General features: G+C 35.6%; 1 protein-coding gene and 1 pseudogene across 1 annotated transcript in view; both read right to left on the bottom strand.

Annotated features, from left to right (window-relative positions):
- Positions 1-2,423: 2,423 nt before the first annotated feature.
- Positions 2,424-4,514, bottom strand: LOC105861772 (centrosomal protein POC5 pseudogene; annotated as a pseudogene).
- Positions 4,515-11,362: 6,848 nt separating this feature from the next.
- Positions 11,363-20,110, bottom strand: part of CLCA2 (chloride channel accessory 2) — a 31,049-nt gene continuing 22,301 nt past the window's right edge. Inside the window, exons 12-14 of the mRNA XM_012747534.3 lie at positions 18,512-18,682; positions 13,989-14,222; positions 11,363-12,802 (exon numbers count right to left, since the gene is read on the bottom strand). Of these exons, the coding sequence (XP_012602988.2) occupies positions 12,360-12,802; positions 13,989-14,222; positions 18,512-18,682 (848 nt within the window). The 3' untranslated portion in view covers positions 11,363-12,359. The remainder of the gene's footprint in view (positions 12,803-13,988; positions 14,223-18,511; positions 18,683-20,110) is intronic.

Genomic DNA, 20,110 nt, shown 5'->3' with positions numbered 1-20,110 from the left:
GATATTCAGCTCAAGCGACTCATTTTCTATTGTAACACCGCCTGGCCAACGTATAAATTAGACAATGGATCACAGTGGCCTAAAAATGGGACTTTCAATTTCAAAATCTTATCAGATCTTGATAACTTTTGTCACCGAAATGGCATTTCATTTAGGTATATAATTATATACATTCATTTAGGTATATAATTAATTATATACATTTAGGTATATAATCTATCTCAAATTATTTTTTGTGTATGGTGTGAGGTAAGATTCAGGTTTCTTGTTTTGTTTTATTTTTTCTCTATGGGATAGCCAACAGGCCCAGACCATTTATCGAAAAGACCGTAATTTCTACCATTTGGCACCAAAAGTTCAGTACTTGTCCCCGAGGCTATATCAGTGAGAATGAAGAACAAGGACAAGTGGTTTGAGGAAAATGAAAGAGAGCTTTATCAATTTGCCGGCAAATTAGGAGGGCAGTGGCCTAGCATCTCAAAGACTGCCTTTCTGACTTCAAGCAGAAATACAGGGCTTCTTAAAAAGTGGGGTTTGGGTGTGACCTGACCAGTACCACAGGTTGTGGCTTCAGGCTATTATTGTTTAACTGTAACTGGTGGTTTCAGTCGACCTTATCTCCAGTAACTATGATCTTGTGACCCTTGTCCAGACAATTCTGTTGAGCCATCGCCTGTGGTTTTAGACACTAGAAAACAAACAGCAAAGAGCATTTTTCTGCCCCTTTGTGTACTGAATTGCAGTTGTGCTTTTCTTGTGGATGAGGTGACTGGAAATGTGATTCCGAACTCTCTGCTCTCTTCCCTATTCCATGGTCTATGTGACTATCCTCTTAATAACTTACTGTGTTATTATTGCTGCTCTGTATATCTGCTCTGTATATCTGTATTGCTGCTCTTGATATCTTGTAGTGTAAGCACTCCAGATTTGTTTTTATTCAAGATTATTCTGGCTATTTTGGGTGCATTTCAGTATAAAATTTAGAATCAGCTTATCCATTTGACAAAAATAATCCACTGAGTTTGAAAGGAATGAATTCAATTTATAAATCAGTTTTGGGAGACTTGACATCTTTATAATATTGAGTCTTTTTCAATCTATGGAGACAGTATCTCTCTTCCTTTTAAGTTTTAATTAATTTGTCTCAACTGTGATTTATAGTTTTCAGGGTAGATGTCTTGTGCATCTTTCATTAGATTTATTCTTAGGGTTTTTTTTGGTGCCATTATAAATAATATTTGCATAAAATTTCATTTTCTAATTGTTTATTACTGGTATATAGAAATGTAATAGATTTTTATGTATTGACCTTAAATTTAGTGATCTTGCTAAATTTACTTATTTGTAGTATTTACAGAATATTTTGTATCTTGTATGTATATATCTTATCTCTGAATAATAACATATTTATTTCTTCCTTTTCAATCTTATATTTTTTATTTTGCTTCCCTCTCTTATTGCATGAGCTAGGATGTCTAGTACTGTGGGGCAGAGGAACTTTCCTGCTGGTCGGGAGGTTGAAGATAGCAGGGAACTGCGCTCAGGGTGGGGCAATCAGCTAACAGCACACTTCTGCTTCTACACTGCTGCGTGGAGCTTCATGGGATGAAATAAAATGCAAGGCTTGAATGCCCAATCAGGGGAAGGAATGGCTTGCTGCCCGCGAGCAACCAACCTGCCAATCATTTTAAAGGGCAACAGTGGGGAACCAATCATTTTAAAGGGCAACAGCAGGGAACCAATCATTTTAAAGGGCAACAGCAGGGAACCAATCATTTTAAAGGGCAACATATGATCCGCAAGTGATCAGCTTGTGCACCATGGGGATAAAAGGCTTACAATTTTTAATTTCTTGATGAACAATAGGGTTGATTACCTTTTATGTGATTTTTAGCTATTTTATATATCTTTGTCAAGTGTCTGTTCAAGTCTTTTGCTCATTTTTATTGGATTCTTAGAATTTTTATGAAAACTTACAAAGTTTTTATATATTTGAGATATGATTTCTTTGTCAGATATATATGTTGTGAATATTTTCTCCCACTCTGTGGCTTGCTCTTTCAGTTAGTAATAGTGTCTTTTGATGAGCTCAAATATTTAGTTATGATGAAGTCCATCATAACTTTCATGCTTAGTGTTTTCTCTAAGAAATCATTCTATACTATAGTTGTAAAGATATATTTTTTCTAGAATTATATATCTTAGTTCTTATATTTATGATTCACCAGGAGTTCATATTTTTATAAGGTAGCAATAAAATTATTTTCCTACACATAGGTCTAATTGTTTCAACATCATTTATTAAAAATAATTATTTTTTTACCCATTAAATTGCTTCTCCCCATTGATTTTCCATACCTTTTTTAATTTAAAAAAGTTTTATTTAATTGCTTAAATAAAAAATAACATTAAAATAATTTCTACATATAATTACAAAAGATAGTAGAGCTTGGAAAAGTCTCTTGTAATTTTGAATAGATTAACTTGATGTATACATGATGTTCTAAGAATATGGAAAAGTTAAAAACTAAAGACTTCTAACTCTTGGTAAAACCAGAGGAATTAGAAGACCTCACTATGAACACATTCACTTTAGTCAACCACTTTTATGGAATGAACCACTCGTGAAAGACTGTGAGGTGATCTGGTTCCAAGTGATCTGGAAGCTGAGGTACTACTTTCAGGATGAAAGGTCCGGGGATATTTTGCCACAGTTGCTTGAGGAATGGTTTGCATTGTGACTGGATGATGTTTTTCCACAATGACTGAGCTCATGGGAGGAGAAACTCCCATAATAGCTAAACTGCTAATAATTCTGTTTTTTGGAGCAAAATCACATCTCCCTGTGATCCGCGCTGTAATCGTTCTTCCAGCTTTCTGTTGTGCAGAAGTTACAACTCTTGGCACGTACATTTCTTCTGGTGCAGCACTAGCTGCAGATCCTGCACCAAGAAGAGAACCGGGAATGTGAACAGAAGACACGGAAGCAGCCCCAGCAGAAGCCATGGAAGCAGCAGAGGGAATGGTGTTCGCACTGGCCACTGCAGGTGGGGATGGCAGCAGTGGAGATGCAACTGGTACAGGTATCTGGGGAGCCGAAGGATCCAAAGGAACAGGATGTTCTTTTCCTTGTACACTGGGACCATATTCTTCCTTTTTATTATTTATTGAGTCTATTCCTGTATCATTTCTGTTTTGAAATATAGTCATGGCTTCAAGATTTAATGCACATACACCCCCTATGAAAGCTTTTTTCATGTAATCTTCAAAGTGTTCTTTTTTATGTTGCATTCTTTGAATTTCAGCTTTTGCATTTTCCAAAGCTCCAGTTAACTTAGCAACTTTGGTTTCATAATCGTTGGAAATCTGGACACAAACTTCTTCAGCTCTTGCTTGACAAGCTGGTTCCACTACATCTTTCCACTGCTTTTGTACTATGGAGTGCCAGCCTTTCCAGACTTTCTTCAGTAAAGTTCTCTGGAAGTACTGGTCAGCTAGTTTACCTTCATAAACATCCTGTCTGGATACGACATGGCCAATTCGCCAGTGGAAGAATGTTCTCATCAACTCTGTCTTTTCCTTCTGCTTGCCTATGGCATGAGACAAGCTAGAAATCACCTCATCTTTTCTCCCAATGGAGATTTCAAAGGCTTTCTGCAGCTCCTTGAATTTGTTGATCTGTTTTCACAGTTGTTTTGAATGTGCTGCATGTTTTTCTTCCTCTTTTTTCATTTCCATTCGGTGCCAGTCAATAAAATTAAGTTTCCATTTACTTAGTTTAGATATGATATTTGTCTTAAGATCTCAGCTCCAAAGATCAAGTACATTTTCCATCTTCTGAAGGCTTTCATCAGAAACAAGATAATAGCTCATAATTATTTCATGGCCATCTGTATGACTAGAGTTAGTTGCTGGTGAGGAAGAGTTAAGGAAAAGATGTGAACTGAAAAAATCCATGACTGGGTGAGAAGGCTTCTTTGGTGATAACACTGGTGATGACCCATCTGTCTTTGAATGACTTGAAATATTGAAATCACATCCTTTTCCAACTTCCATTGGAGTTTCTCTTAAAGGGTTATCCCCTTGACTATGAAGAATATCATCAATTGCAGTAGGAATTCTAACATCTGGTGCCACTTCTCCCTTAGAATGAGATGACTGGGAACCACTGGATTCAATATTTGGAGTCACTATAGCGTAACGAAGTAGTTCTTCATAATCTTCCTGAAGATCTGAAGAGAGAGAACTGCCTCGATCAGACTCATTTTGCATAACTGGAAGTGAGTATTTCTCCCTATCTGATGACATTCTGCACAAATACGTCGAGGATCTCGACCAAATCCCGACTCCTCACTCGTGTCTTTTCACAGCGTCGCTCAATTTGTCATACCTTTATAGAAAATCTATTAACCATATATATGTGGATCTATTTCTGGATTCTATATTCTGTTCCATTGATCTATTTGTCTATCTTTGCACCAATAACACACTGCCTTAATCACTATAGGTTTATAGTAAATTGTTAAATCAGATTGTAAGTTCTCTAACTTTTCTTTTCTTTTACAAGAGTGTTTTGTCTATCCTAGATCTTTTGTATTTTTATATATTTGAAAAAACTTGCACATTTTTACAAAATTCTGCTGGTATTTTAATTGGGATTGCACTGGTTCTATAAATCAATCTGAGATGACTCCCCATCTTAAGAATTCAGGGTTTTCCAATCCACGGGTATGGTATATCTCTCCATTTATTTAGGCCTTCTTTAATTTAATTTTGTAGTATTTTGTAGTTTTCAGTATAGAGGTATTGTACATTTTTAGTCAAATTTTTCTCTAAGTAGTTTTTTTCCTTGTGTTTTGATGCTATTTTAAGTAGTATACTTTTCTAATTTCATTTTTGAAATGTTTACTGCTAATGTATAAAAAATATGGTCTGTGTATATTGACTTTGCATTCCAAGACCTGCTATATTTACTTATAAGTTCAAATATATATTACATTTATATTATATATATTATATTTATATAATATATATGCACATTTCTTAGGAGTATGTGCACAGTCATGTAAGCTGCAAATAACATCAGTTTTACCACTTCTTTTCCAATATTCACCTTATATTTATTTTTCTTGCCTTATGATACTAGTTAGGAGGGGAGTGAATACTCTTGTGAAGTTCTGAATCTCAAGAAAAGTATATATATAATATTTCATCATTAAATATGGTAACTATAGTTTTTATATATATGCTTTATTAGATTGAGAGTTCTTTTTCATATCTGTTATACAGGAATATTTTTTCCTTATTAATGAGAATGAATTTTTGTGAAATGCATGTTATGCATTGATGGAGAGAGTATATTTCTTCTTTCTTCTGTTAATGTAATGAGTTACATTAGTTGACTTTTGAAAATATTGTATTAATCTTGCATTTCTGTGTTGAATCCCACATGATGTATTGTGAGATTAATAACATTAATATATTTGTATATACAACTTCTGATACTTTCTATGTTTGTGAGGGATATTGTTCTGAATATTATTTTCTTGTCAAGTTATGGAATCAAAATTATGCTAGTCACATACAATTAGGTGGAAAATGTTCTCTATTTTCAAAAATTTAACATGGTTATTAATTTTTCTTTAAATATTTGACAATATTCATGAGTGATGCCAACTGTAGCCTGAGATTTATGAAGAAGGTTTTATTTACACAATTTCTTGAATAGATGTCAGGCCTACTCAGATTATTGATTACTTTTTGCAGCATTTGGCAAGGTTGTGTTTTTCAAGTTTGTTCATTTGCTTGAGTTGTCAAATAGTATAAGTTGTTCATAATATCCCCTTATTACCCTTTCGTTTTCTGCGGTATCTATAGAAAGTGCTATATTCTTCTTCATTTCTAATATTGGCTATTTTTGTTTTCTCTCTTTTTTCCTTATCAGTCTTATGAAGTTTGTCAATTTATTAATCTTTTCATGTACCAATTTTTAGCTTTGTTGTTTTTTTTCTATTTAATTTATTTCTGCTTTTGTCTTTTTAATTTCTTTTCTACTAATTTGGATTCGGTTTGCTCTTATTTTTCTAGCTTCTTCAAGTGAAAGTTTGAATTTATTATTTTCTTAATTAAAACATTTTTTTTTTTTGAGACAGAGTCTCACTCTGTTGCCCAGGCTAGAGTGCCATGGCATCAGTCTAGCTCACAGCAATCTCAAACTCCTGGGCTCAAGTGATCCTACCGCCCCAGCCTCCCAAGTAGCTGGGACTACAGGCATGTGCCACTATGCCCAGCTAATTTTTTATATATATATTTTTAGTTGTCCAGCTAATTTCTTTCTAATTTTTAGTAGAGATGGGGTCTTGCTCTTGCTCAGGCCAGTCTTGAACTCCTGAGCTCAAGCAATCCGCTGGCCTCCCAGAGTGCTAGGATTACAGGTGTGAGCCACCACACCTGGCCAGATTTTCTTAATTAAAACATTTTAATTAAGAAATGTTTAAACATTTAAAACAATAAGTTTCCTTCTAATTGATTTTACTGAATCCCACAAATTTTGGGGCATTGTGTTTTAATTACCATTTGGTAGGGAATACCTCCTAATTTCCCTTGTGATTTCTTCTTTGACCTATAGGTTATTTAAAAATGTGTTGCTTAATTTGAAAATATTTGGAGGCTTTTTAGATTTTTTAAAATTTATAACTCTATTCCATTGTGGTCAGAGAATATAGCCTGTAGGGTTTCATTCCACTGCAATTTACTGAGATATGTTTGTGGCCTACCATGTGTTCTAATTTGGTGAAAGTGAGCCCTATTACATGAGCACTTAAAAAGAATGTTCTAGTTGGTTGTGGTGTTTTATAAATGTCAATAGGTCAGGTTGATTGATGTTCATATATTCTCCATTCTTGAGTTTTTATGTCTAGTTGTTCTACAATTATTGAAGTTTGATTGATGTTCAAATATTCTCTATTCTTGAGTTTTTATGTCTAGTTGTTCTACAACTATTGACAGTGAAACATTAAAATATCGAAGTTTAATTGTGGATTTGTTAGTTTCTCCCTTCAGTTCTGGGAATTTTTGTTTCTGGGATTTTGAAGCTCTGTTATTAGGTTCATATACATTTATGGTCATTATATCTTCTTTATGAATTGATTTTTTTTATCATTATGAAATGACCCTCTCGCTTTCTCCTTTCTCAAGGTCTAGTTTGTTTTATAGTATTATAGCCACACCAGTTTTCTTATACTTAGTGTTTGTATATTATATCATTTTTCATCTTTTTGCTTTCGACTCCTGCGTCTTTATATTTAAAATGCATTTATTGTAAATTGCATATAGTTCAGTCTTGCTTTTTTTAATCAGGTCTGAAAATCTCTGCTTTTTAGTTGTGATGTTTAGTCTATTTATATTTAATATAATTATCAATTTAGCTGGTTTTAAGTCTTACATCTTGGCATTTGCTTTCTGTTATTCCCCTCTGTCCTTTGTTTCTTTATTGCTCCTGTCTTCTTTTAAATTAACTGAGTAGTTTTAGTGTTCCATTTTATCACACTTATTAGTTTTTTAAGCATACCATTGTCTATTTTTTACGGGTACTAAACAAGTTACAACATGCATCCTTAATTTATCCTTAAATATCCTAATTTAATATTGTACCACTTTATGTGTAATGTAAGTACCTTTCAACAGTTTAATTCCATGTGTTACCTTTCTGGTCATTCTGCTTTTATTGGCATATATCTTACTTTTTTATATTATTAATATCACAATGTATTATTATATTTGCTATAGTTAATTGTTTTTTAAAGGAATTGGGTAAGGCAAACCATCAGCATATCATATTTACCTACCTATTTGTAATTTCTAGTAATCTTTCTTTGATCCTGTAGATTCGTATTTCCATCAGACATCATTTTCCTTTAGCCCAGAGAAATTCCTTTGGTATTTCTTGCTGGCAAAAATTAGTTTTTACTTATCTGTCTTCATTTTAAAAGATACTTTTGCTTGATAGAGTTTGATGTTGATAGATTTTTCTTTTATCACTTTAAGAAGTCATTTCATCATCTTGTGGCCTCAATTGCTTCTGGTGAGTCACTCACCATTATCAATGATGTGCCTAGTTGTTTTCTTTGTATAGATCCTATTTTAGGTTTACTTGAACAACTTAGATCTATGGATTGATAGTTTAAATCAAATTTGGAATATTGTCAGCCAATGTTTCTTTTAATATATTATGCTCCCTTTTATCATTTCTTTAATTTTGGGACCCATTTACATATATGTTAGTATTCTTGATATTGTCACACAGGTCATTTTTGCTTTTTCATGATTTGAAACAAACTGTTTCAGTTTGGATGATTTCTATTTTCCTGTCTTCAAATCATCTGACCCTTTCTTCTGTAGTACCAATCTATTATTAACTCATTACAAAAAAAATTCATATATTGTATTTTTCAATTTTAGGATTCCTACTGCTTAAGAGTTTCCACATCTTTCCAGAAATTCCTCCTCTATTCATAATTTATATCCATCTTTTCCTATAGTTTCTTAATCATATTTATAATGATTATGATAAACTATGTTTTCTAATTCCAAATCTGGATTATTTTTGGATCTTCCATTTTGGGGAGGATTTCCTGCTTGTTGGCATGTCTAGTAATTTATTATATATTGGATGATATGTTGTAGAGATTCTCCTCTGAGTTATGTTCTAGTGGTAGTTAGATTATTGATGAATCATCTTGATTCTGTGGAGACTTGGTTTTAGGCTTTGTCAGAGTAGGTCAATGTTGGTTCTCCCCTTAGTTCTAGAGCATAACTCTTAGTCTGGGACATAGTCCTTATTTCTACTGTGGCTCTTCTAGAGTTTTAATGGAAGCCCAAGCTGCTTACTAGCCCTTCTAACATAGGTGGGGTTGAATCCTAAACTCATTCTCCTCAGAACAAGGCAGTAGGCAGTTGTTAAAATCTCTCTTCAGTTCTGGTTAGCCTCTCAGCTCTAGATCCCTTTACATTTTAGGATTCACCCAAGGATTATGAGGTTGCACATTTGAGGACTTTCCTCTTTGTGGTTGCATCTTTTCTTGGATTTCCTTCCTCAATTTTCAACTACCGTGACAGCCAATCTTTTACTTCTGGATTGTCAACCAAGACAGCTGTTTTCCATTTGAGTTTATGCAGATGTTCTGAGCAAACTGGGGAGAGCTTTCAGGGAAAAATCTGGTTAAATATGGATATCACCTAGATTTCTTCCCCCTTTGAAAGGGTCATAGCTCCTCCAGTGTTTGTCTGCTTCTGTCAGTGTCCGAAGAATTGTGGTTTATCTTTATTTCCAGAATTATAATTATTATCAGCAAGAGGATTAGTTTGATATGAGCAACTCAACCACCAGTACAATCAGATTTGTCATTGTTGTAAATGAATGATATATCTAGAGGTGGATTTTTCTAAAAATAATTACACTGTAACAATAGATAAAGCATATAAAATAAAATATTTTTGTAGGCTTTCTGGTATTAACATGTAACTACAAAAATATTTTGGGGGGCACTCAATAGTGCTCACATAAACAGCAACCTGTTTAGTGCACAGGCTTTATCAATAGCCTTTAAAAATTCCCCATCCCTTACTTTCCCTCTTATTAAGATTTAATCTTCCTCTACTATCCCTAAAAGAATAGGGCAAAAATTAGAGAGGTAACATTCTCTTCAATTTCCAGAACAAATTTCTATCCACTGCATAACAATTACTGTTCTGCCATTTGAAGATAACAATATCTGCCTATATTGCCTTCATTCCATAGACTTTTCTTCTCTCTCTCAGATAACTATGCATCTGGCCCACAATTTTCCTCCTCATGCAATCTCAGGTTAAAACTTCAATGATAACACTATTTATGTGGTATTCCAGAAGCGACCAATGCTTCATAGTTCCTCATCCTATTTGGCCCAATTCTTTCGTTTCTAATTTTTTATCATTTATTCAGGATCAACAAGGCCTTTACAATGATTCTGTTCTATCTATTGCTGGTATCTCTAAATGTATTATTTTTCTACGTTTATCACATCTTTTTTGTTGTCTAATGTTTTCACTCCTTACAGCTACTGAACATTGTTTACCCTACCCACTTCACAAAATCATCCTTTCTACCATGTTATGCTTTTTTGTTACTTCAATGCCTTTATTTTTTTATTTTTTATTTTTTGAGACAGAGAGAGTCTCACTCTGTTGCCTCAGCTAGAATGCCGTGGCTTCAGCCTAGCTCACAGCAACCTCAAACTCCTGGGCTCAAGTGATCCTACTGCGTCAGCCTCCTGCGTAGCTGAAACTACAGGCATGTGCTTCCATGCCTGGCTAATTTTTTCTATTTTTGGGAGAGACGGGGTCTTGCTCTTGCTCAGGCTGGTCTCAAACTCCTGAGCTCAAACGATTCGCCTGCCTAGGCCTCCCAGAGTCTTAGGATTACAGGCGTGAGCCACTGTGCCTGGCCCTTCAATGCTTTTAGAATCCTTAGTTTTGCCTACTATGCGTTACTAATTTCTGAACTTAAGTCCATTTATTCCCTTCCTTAATCTACAAAATGGAAAACAACAACAATGAAACCCCACCATTTAAAGCTATATACCTGCTTTTCTGCTAATTGAAAGAGTTGCTATCTAAGTCTGCTATCTTGAAAGAGTTAAATATTTCTAGGTAGAATCCCTGGCATCTGTCTGCACCTTCTTAAATAGACAGGAGTGGTCTGAGAACCTGGCTCTACTTCTATGTAGTTCTGCCATTAATCAGCATAGAACTTTGAATTACTCACTGAACCCTCCATTTTTCTGTCTGTAAAATGAGGAAAATACTTGAGAGCTTGAAACCCACCACACCCTGTCTCTCTATTTTACTAGCCAAGAGTGAAACTAAAGAGTAGCAAATTCCAGGCTAACGACATAATTGCAATAGAGCACGGAGGGACTGACTGCCACGTCAGGAACGGGGCTCCAAGGGTCTTGAAGCTCCCAACTGCAAAAATCTAGGCACTGCGAGACTTAGAAGGTAACAGACCAGACATGGGCTGTGGCATAAAGTACAGGGAGATGTCCTAGTTAGAGAGATTTGATTGTTTTTTTTCTGCCCAGCACTGCTGAATCTCTCACTTGGAACTTCATGCTGTCTCTTTCTTCCTGTAGCAATTCCCCACAATTACCTCTCCACCACCCCCCAAAATAATCTAATTTTTATTCTCAATTTGTTCTGGTTGTAAAACTTAGATCTATTGCATATTATTATTTGTATGTATTCAATAAAATTTTAAGCTCTTTAATTTAAAAAGCAAGTGATTCTATTGTTCAATAATCTTTTAAAAAAAGAAGAAATAAAATTAGATGAAAGATGCTTTTTATTTCCTTATAATCTGTGCTTTCCTCATCCCCTGCCCTTGGCAAATAGTTCTTGATGGAGAAAGGATTCTAGACTCTTATTAACCAAAGAACAGAACCAGCTGATCATTTCCAAAGGTCAGTCTCTCCCGTTTGACTTCTGCATTGGTTGAAATTGAATAAAACTGTTCGGTCTATGTATGTATTAAAATAAGCTCAGAACACTGTCATTCATTCCTTACTTAAACCCTTATGAGAGCTATAACCATTTTCATCTAATAATACCCAAGGCAATAACTTGGAAAGCTGTTTTGATGGGAGTTGAAACTTATAAACAATAAATTCAATAGACTTTTGTTACAAAACCAATTTAAAAGGACAAGGATAATACCCACATTTTAAGGTTACCTCTTGCAGTGAAAAAGATCTTTGGGCACTAGTGGTGGATTTGATCTGTAGTATATTTAACCAAATGGCAAGAGGTAAAGAACTTTATAACAGAGGCTTCATATATAAAGTGCAGCTTGATCTTCAGCTATAAACAAGCAACCTGTTCTGTACAGATAAGGAGAAATGGAAAATTAATCAAAGTAACTAAATGATTGCTTCAATTACTTCATACAGACAGTTATACTGCATAATTCAGACCTGACCCTCTTTTCTTTACTTGGGGTTGTTTTTCCACTTCAATAAAATAAGCTTTTCTTGATTCTGATTCAACTTTGCCCTTGCCTTGCCTTTAAAGACATTACTTTGCAGAATAATTTATTATTTTTCCAAAGCCAAAGGCTAGGAATTTTCTAATTCCCACCCTGCACCCCCCCAAAATGAGTATCATAAAAGAATTTTTTATTTACTATGTCAAAATCTGATCTGTATTGTAAAATACTCAATGCATTTTAGTACAGTTTGATGTTACTTTGACTTTCTTGGTTTAATTTGCAAAGTGTAAAGGCCATAGGTCTTATATCTAAGGAGGAAAGTATTTTATACATTTGTTCATAGTAATTTTGTTCTATTGTCTTTCTTGTCTGCTCTCTTCTTCCTATTTACAGTATAGTGTATTCCAACTATAATAAGGCAAATGATTCCTATCAAACCCATTGCTGTTAAAACTCCTTTCAATATTAGATAATCTCTGGCAGGTATAGGGGCAGAATTTGGGGGGATAAACAGAGATGCCTGGGCAATGTTAGATACAGCCGACTTTAAGGAGTTCCTATCCACTGCTCGTACTGCCACATAAATTCTGTGGCTTTCTTGTGTCTCTCCATCAGGTTGATGTTCAGGTCCATTTGTGAAAAGTTTGGGAGAGAATGTAAATATCTCTCTGGTGCCAGCTTCCTGAGGATTTAGATTTGACGTATTCACTGAAATAGCATTGTTAAAGTCATCTTGAATATTCTGCAGACTTTTACTCATTCTTATTTCATAGCTTGTAGCTGAAATTTAAAAAATATAAATGTGAAGGTTAAGTCCCCCTGAGTAATTTTTCTAGTTTATTAGAAATTATTAATGAGAATAACAGCAAAAAGTTAAAATATCTAGGAATAAAGATAATAAGAATATGAATATGAGCAAAACTTTAGAACACTACATAAGGACTCATATTAAAACCTGAACAAGAGAATTTTATGTTTTTTTTAAAAGCAAGATTCAATACAACAAAGATGTTATTTTTCCCTAAGTTATTTTGTAAATTTTATGTGATTCTATTAAAAATGCCTCTAGCTTATGCTTTAACTAGTCAAGCTTATTGTAAACTTCATATGGAAAGTAAATAATAAAAAATGGGCATATAAAGTCTAAAAAATAGCAATGTGGAAGGACCAACACTACCAGATATAAAAAAACTATAATGCCTCAATAACTAAGACACTATGGTATGGGTGCATAAATAGACTTATATATATAAGTAGGCCAAAATAAATTCAGGAATTTAGTGTATGATTAAGGTGGAATTCAAATAAGTAGAGGGAAATAAAAATTTCTTAATAAATGATGTGTGACAATTGAGTAAAAATCTGGAATAAAGATAATGTGGGAGGAAGGCTGCAAGTTAGCATAAGCCTTAGAAAAAGGAAGGTAGAAGAAGGTATGCCATCAATGTTTACCCATGCAAGGATAAGAAAGCCCTGAATCAGGGTACTGATCCCAGCCTTCTTAATAAAAATGATGGCCAGAAGTGGGAGAGAAAAATGCACTAAGGTTTGCAAGAGTTATGGGAAATATTCCCCTGAACCTGACTTGTAAATATATGAACAAATATTCACTATCCAATTTTCAGAAAACTAATTGCCTCCAGTATTGAGAAGCCCATGCTCTGTAATACAGAACCCATTTCTGCTGAAAAGACCACTGTACATGTGATATTTATGGTCCTGTCAAGGTTTCTGAATGATTAGTATCAGCGAGTTAACCAGGACTTCTTCAATCCTGGGGCAGCTGACTCATTCTCCTTGCACTCTAAGATTTAAGGCTTTATCAGCAACTCAGAGCTTTTCATAACAACCCAATGCAGATTTTTCAGTTCTAAACCCCAAATCTAATTTCACCCAACTAACCCCTGACATAGTTATTAGAAACGCTATCTTGTGGAAAAATAGGTAATGAAATGAGCAAACTTACCTTGTCCCTGATCAAAGTCTTCTCCGGGTGCTGTCCAAGATAGGGTCACCTCTTCTTCCACTTTTATAGCTTCCAGGTCAATAATTTTGCAAGGTGGAAACACATCAGTATGGAGGCTGGTTGGCACTCCCAGCACTGAAAAGGAACCCCCTGAGCTTATTCGGCCAAAGCCCCAATTTTGCTCCTCCTCACTTCTGCCCACTGACTTCCTTGGGGCATTCATCTGAATGTTACCTGGGACACAAAAGAAAAAAATAGCACAAATTACAAATCTCCTGAATAGCTTGTTCTTGACAAATTATTAAGAGACTATTTTAAACCATTTTTTTTCTTTACTACATCTTTAGAATAGTAACTAGGTTTATTTATTCAATAATTCATTCAATCATCCATTCATTCAATAAATATTTGTTGAGGGCATATGCTGTGCCAGTAATCATGGACAGTATGGTATCCCTTATGGAATTTATAGTCATGTTAATCATATTGATAAACATATTTACAAATTGTGATAAGTCTAAGAAGGAAAGAAGGCAGAATGCTATGGAGGAAAATAACAGGTCCATAATTTAGAGTGGTATCAAAGAAGTAACATTGAAAGGTTTCCTAAAGGTTGAGTAGGAAGGAGTCAGACAGGTAAAAAGTGGAAGGAAGAACAATTCAGGCGGAGGGAAAGGCTGGTGTAAAAGCCTGATGTACAGAAGAGCTTTCAAGTTAGAAAAATGAAATTAGAGAAAGGAGAGTAGTTTGAGATGAGGCAGGAGAGAAAAGTTCATGCAGGACCTCGTGGGCCAGTGCAGTGGTTTTAGATTTTAATGTTACATGCTGCAGGGAAGCAGGGGAGTAACATGCTCACATTTGCTTCCTAACAGGTCACTCTGGCTGCTCAGTGGAGAATGAACTAAAGCACAGCCAGCAGCGAGAGCAGGCAGCCATTCACCAGTCCAGGTGAGAGAAGATGGCAGCATGGGGTGGTGATAGCAGTGGAGAAGAGGCAAGAGAGGCAGTTCAAGATGTATTTTGGAGACAAAATTGACAAAAACTGGTAATTATTTGAACATGAAATGATGAAGAAGAGAAAATTGGTAAAAAGAAAAAAGAAAAAAAAGGCCCCAGGTTTCTAAAATGAGCAAGTTGGGAGAAGAAGCAGGCTAAGGAGAAAGGGACCAAAAATTAAGATATAAGGTATGTGATTCCTATAAAACATCTAATTAAAGATGTTAATGAGCCAGTTAGACATGGATTTTTTTTAGGTTTTTTTTTTTTTTTTTTTCTTGAGACAGAGTCTCGCTCTCTTGCCTGGGTTAGAGTACAGTGGCATCAGCCTAGCTCACAGCAACCTCAAGCTCCTGGGGTCAAGCGATCCTTCTGCCTCAGCCTCCCGGGTAGCTAGGACTATAGGCATGTGCCACTGTGCCCGGCTAATTTTTGTTTTTTCTACTTTTAGTTGTTTGGCTAATTTCCTTCTATTTATAGTAGAGACGGGGGTCTTGCTCTTGCTCAGGCTGGTCTCAAACTCCTGAGCTCAAGCAATCCTCCCGCCTCGGCCTCCCGGAGGGCTAGGATTACAGGTGTGAGTCACAACGCCCAGCCTTAGATATGGATTTTAAGCTCAAAAAAAAAAAAAAAAGGGCTGGGCGCGGTGGCTCACGCCTGTAATCCTAGCTCTCTGGGAGGCCGAGGCGGGAGGATTGCTCGAGGTCAGGAGTTCGAAACCAGCCTGAGCAAGAGCGAGACCCCGTCTCTACTATAAATAGAAAGAAATTAATTGGCCAACTAATATATATAGAAAAAATTAGCCGGGCATGGTGGCGCATGCCTGTAGTCCCAGCTACTTGGGAGGCTGAGGCAGGAGGATTGCTTGAGCCCAGGAGTTTGAGGTTGCTGTGAGCTAGGCTGACGCCACGGCACTCACTGTAGCCTAGGCAACAAAGTGAGACTCTGTCTCCAAAAAAAAAAAAAAAAAAAAAAAAGGTTTTAGCTAGATTTAACAATTTTGAAATTATGAATTTGGAGCTTATGGGCATATATTATAGATGTTATTAAAGCCATATGGTTAAATGAGATCATTTAATAATTTCAACTATAATGATAAGTAGTATTTATTGAATGCCTACTATGTGCCAGGCATGATTCTAAGTGCCTTACATGTATCAAATATTTAATTTTCCCAGCAAGGCTATGAGAAAGGTATACTTATTACCCCATTTTTATAGATGATGAAAGGGAGAGACACGAAAGCTAGGTAACTTGCCCCAGATCACACAGCTAATAAGTGGAGTAGGTGGGTTTCAGACCCAGGCAATGTGGCTCCAGAGGTAGAGTGAGAATGTGAGGACTGAGCTCTGAGAATTGTCCACATTTAGAGGTCTGGTAGAAAAGGGGGAGCTGGAAAAAGAGCCTGACAAAAAATTCCTGAGAATAAAAGGTAAATCAGGAGAGTGTGGCATCACGGAAATCAAGAAATAGCAAAGGAGAGATCCGTGGACTATGTCATATACTGCTGAAGTCAGGAAAGGTGAGGACTGAAATGGGAGGAAGGCTGCAGATGCTGCTATATTTGGGGATTTGGTGGTGTGAAAATAGAGCAGCTCTCAGCATTCAGCTCCAGGTCATCACCTGAAAATGAGCTGAAAAAGTCAATGTTACATGTAGTAGGCATGCCTAGGGAAAGCTGACTTTCTCTTTTCTGTGTTCTTAGGGCCTATATGAAGTACACAGATAAAAGCATAGTTGAACATTACTTTTCCAATCTCACTGTATACTAGATACTAACATCTGCATCCTTTAAACTCATATATTTTATTTTATTTATTTATTTATTTTTTTGAGACAGAATCTCGCTTTGTTGCACAGGCTAGAGTGAGTACCATGGCGTCAGCCTAGCTCACAGCAACCTCAAACTCCTGGGCTCAAGCAATTCTGCTGCCTCAGCCTCCTGAGTAGCTGGGACTACAGGCATGAGTCACCATGCCCAGCTAATTTTTTCTATATATATTAGTTGGCCAATTAATTTCTTTCTATTTATAGTAGAGACGGGGTCTCGCTCTTGCTCAGGCTGGTTTTGAACTCCTGAACTCAAGCAATCCGCCCTCCTCCCAGAGTGTTAGGATTACAGGCGTGAGCCACCGTGCCTGGCCTAAACTCATATATTTTAGAAAGATGCTCAGATGAGACAGTAGCCTGCAAGCTCTTTGATAAGAATCAGGTCTTATTCTACATGGTTTCCCAAGTTCTAGGACTAAGTCTGTCACCTGCTAGGCCTTCAAAAATGGTACATATGAATAAAAGAGAGAATATCTGTTTGGAAACAAACTATTACATCTAGAGACAAAATCATATCTATGTAATAAAACCATGTTATTGCAAATTGATTTGCATTACTGTTACAATGCAAATTGTATTATATTACAATGCAAATTGATTTGCATTACTGTTCAAGTAATCCAACTTATTTTAAATACAAGTGAGAGTAAATTGTGTTCTAGGCAACACAAAAAAGATCAGCAGATGAAAATCCTCTGTAGCATTTTGATTATTTCTAGTGAAAAGTACATATAGAACAAAAAGTATAGGATCATGTTATGGAATAGTCCAAATGACTAATTATAACTTCTAAAATACATGAATAATATTCATAAAGAATATGCATATTTAGAAATAAAAATACTTGGAAAATTTTTTCTGAGACTGTTTTTAAAAACTATAGCATGATATATTTTTGTTTGTCTGTTATATTTTAACCACTGCTTCCTATCAGGAACTATTATAATGGTGTTTAAAAATATGCATCTTCTATTTATGTGGCCCTATTATCTTAAAGGAAACAGACATCTTCAGGAATCACTCAGTTGTCTATAATACCCAAGCTCGTATTTATTCAGGAACTCATTCCCTGTGTGGATTATTTGGGCTATTTGCATCCTTCTTTCAACTGCTAACAAATTTTTGCCTCTTTCTCTTGCCTAAACCTCTGTAGAGGAAACACAGGAGCAGGAACTGAGAAAACTCAATAAATCTCTTTATCTGTTAGTACTTCCTAGGAAATAAGAAAGAGGTCAAAATAATGACTGAAATGAAAGTAGGTATAATCTATGGGAATTACCTAATGCCTTCCTGTTATCCACTACCGTGAATCAATAAGGATTGAAGAGACAGTCAACAAATTATATATTGACTTTATTCTTTTTTTTTTTTTTTGAAAGACTAGTCAAGTGCAGTAGTGGGGCGGGGGGAGTAGAAGAACAAGGAGTTTAATCTGTAACTGACTGTGAATAATCAAGTGACAACTCACTACCTTTGGACCAGTCTATATATTGACTTTAATATAAAGAGTTTTAAAATTTCATTTCTTTCTTACCTCTCTCTCTCTCTCTTCTTTCTTTCTGCCTGATACACACACACACACACACACACACACACACACACATGCACACACACATACACACACACAAACACATATACCCATCAGAGATATATACATGAAAAGATATTACTCAAATAACCTTGCCAATGATTCTTACCATTTGCTATGTAACCTGGTACATACATAGCATGACTCCCTGGAATAGAGTGGACTAGGGTCCTTACGCTGGGAGAGTGACTGGCATGCACTTTCAAGCTATATCTGCCATTTCCAGCAAAGGAGAAAAAATACCTCGAGTAAATTCCATCATTTTTTATAACATCAGCACCTGTATATATAAAAAAAATCAATGTCAATACTTGTTATCATAATTTATTACTAATATTTAAGTCTTTAAAAATAAGATTTACTTCCCTTATTCTTCCCACATTAGCATATATTATCATGGTCATACCTATCCTTTTGATATTCTCAGGTGATTAAAAACCCAATGGCTCCATAATTTCTCCCTATGATTTCTTAACTTCTGAAAAACTATTTTCTAAAGGCAAATGAGTTGTATCTGCTTCAATGTTAATAAAACACTTAATAATCACCTTTAAAGCTCTCATTTGTATCACTGAAAATAATACTAGCTTTTTTATAGAAACGAAGCACATTCTGAAACACAGACTATTTTGAGATGAAAGCTATTTTTTCCCCAGGAAATAAACATATAAATATGTTTATTTACATATATATTTATATATGCACACACATATTTTCCTACAATTTCAAGGATTTATGAACATTTTGAAGCCATTTCACTAAGAACCTCTGATAAAAACTTTGGTAGCTGTTAACATAGTATGAAATTATTTAATTTCCTCATTAGAAGATTCATGGGACTGTTGCTCTAGATTCTAAGGGGCTTGATGATCTGGACTTTGACAGAATTTGGCTCCATCTACTGTACCTTGCTTCGGGGCGTGGGGGGGGGGGCAGGGGTATTCCTAAAGCTTGGCCAGTACTAGATTTCCTTTCTTTGGCATTAATCCTCAGAGAGCAGTTCAATTCCAAACCAAGTCCATTGCTGAATGGCAGGAAGGCCTAGACACCAGGGTGGCAGTGGGAGGTCCAGCTTAGCCCAAATGCAGATCACATTCACCATTCAAATGCAGGTGGCCACACTAGGCAAGTAGCTTGTCCCATCCTAGAGGTGAATTCAGTTCTCACACCACACACTCAGCCCTGCACCCCAGCATTGTGTCATTGCTAAAGTGCCCTAGTGTCCCCCTTTTTCCCTCTGCAGAGGCAGGGCTATTTAACATGAGAAAAGTAAAAGTATATTTAAATAAAATAGAAGTGTTAAACATCTTACTATCAAAGTAGACTTACAAAAACTTTTTGTCTATTGGAAAGACATCGAATGTTGGTATTTAGTGGTTTAATGATCAATAAGGTATATCTTTGTTGGGAAATAACAAAAGGAAAATCTCTGCATATCACTGTCATCACTGCTATCTCTTTTAATCACTGAGGCAGAGAGAAACGGAGAAAGAATATTGGCTTGGGAGTCAGTGGACTTGGTTTTAAGGTCTGGATCTGCCACTTAGTAGCTGTGAAGCTTCATGTATCTGAGCCTCAGTTTTCTAATCTATAAAATGGAGATAAGTTATCTCAAAGGGTTGAGAGTTGTGATGATTACTTGAGACTATGCATGAGAAAGTACATTTTAAATTATAAAGCATTTTATAGGTATACATTTTATTATTCA

The sequence above is a fragment of the Microcebus murinus genome, chromosome 2, assembly GCF_040939455.1.
Source record: "Microcebus murinus isolate Inina chromosome 2, M.murinus_Inina_mat1.0, whole genome shotgun sequence".
In the NCBI taxonomy this organism is placed as follows: Eukaryota; Metazoa; Chordata; class Mammalia; order Primates; family Cheirogaleidae; genus Microcebus; species Microcebus murinus.
The sequence above is the reverse complement of the archived record's forward strand: the minus strand, read 5'-3'. Positions and strand labels throughout refer to the sequence as shown.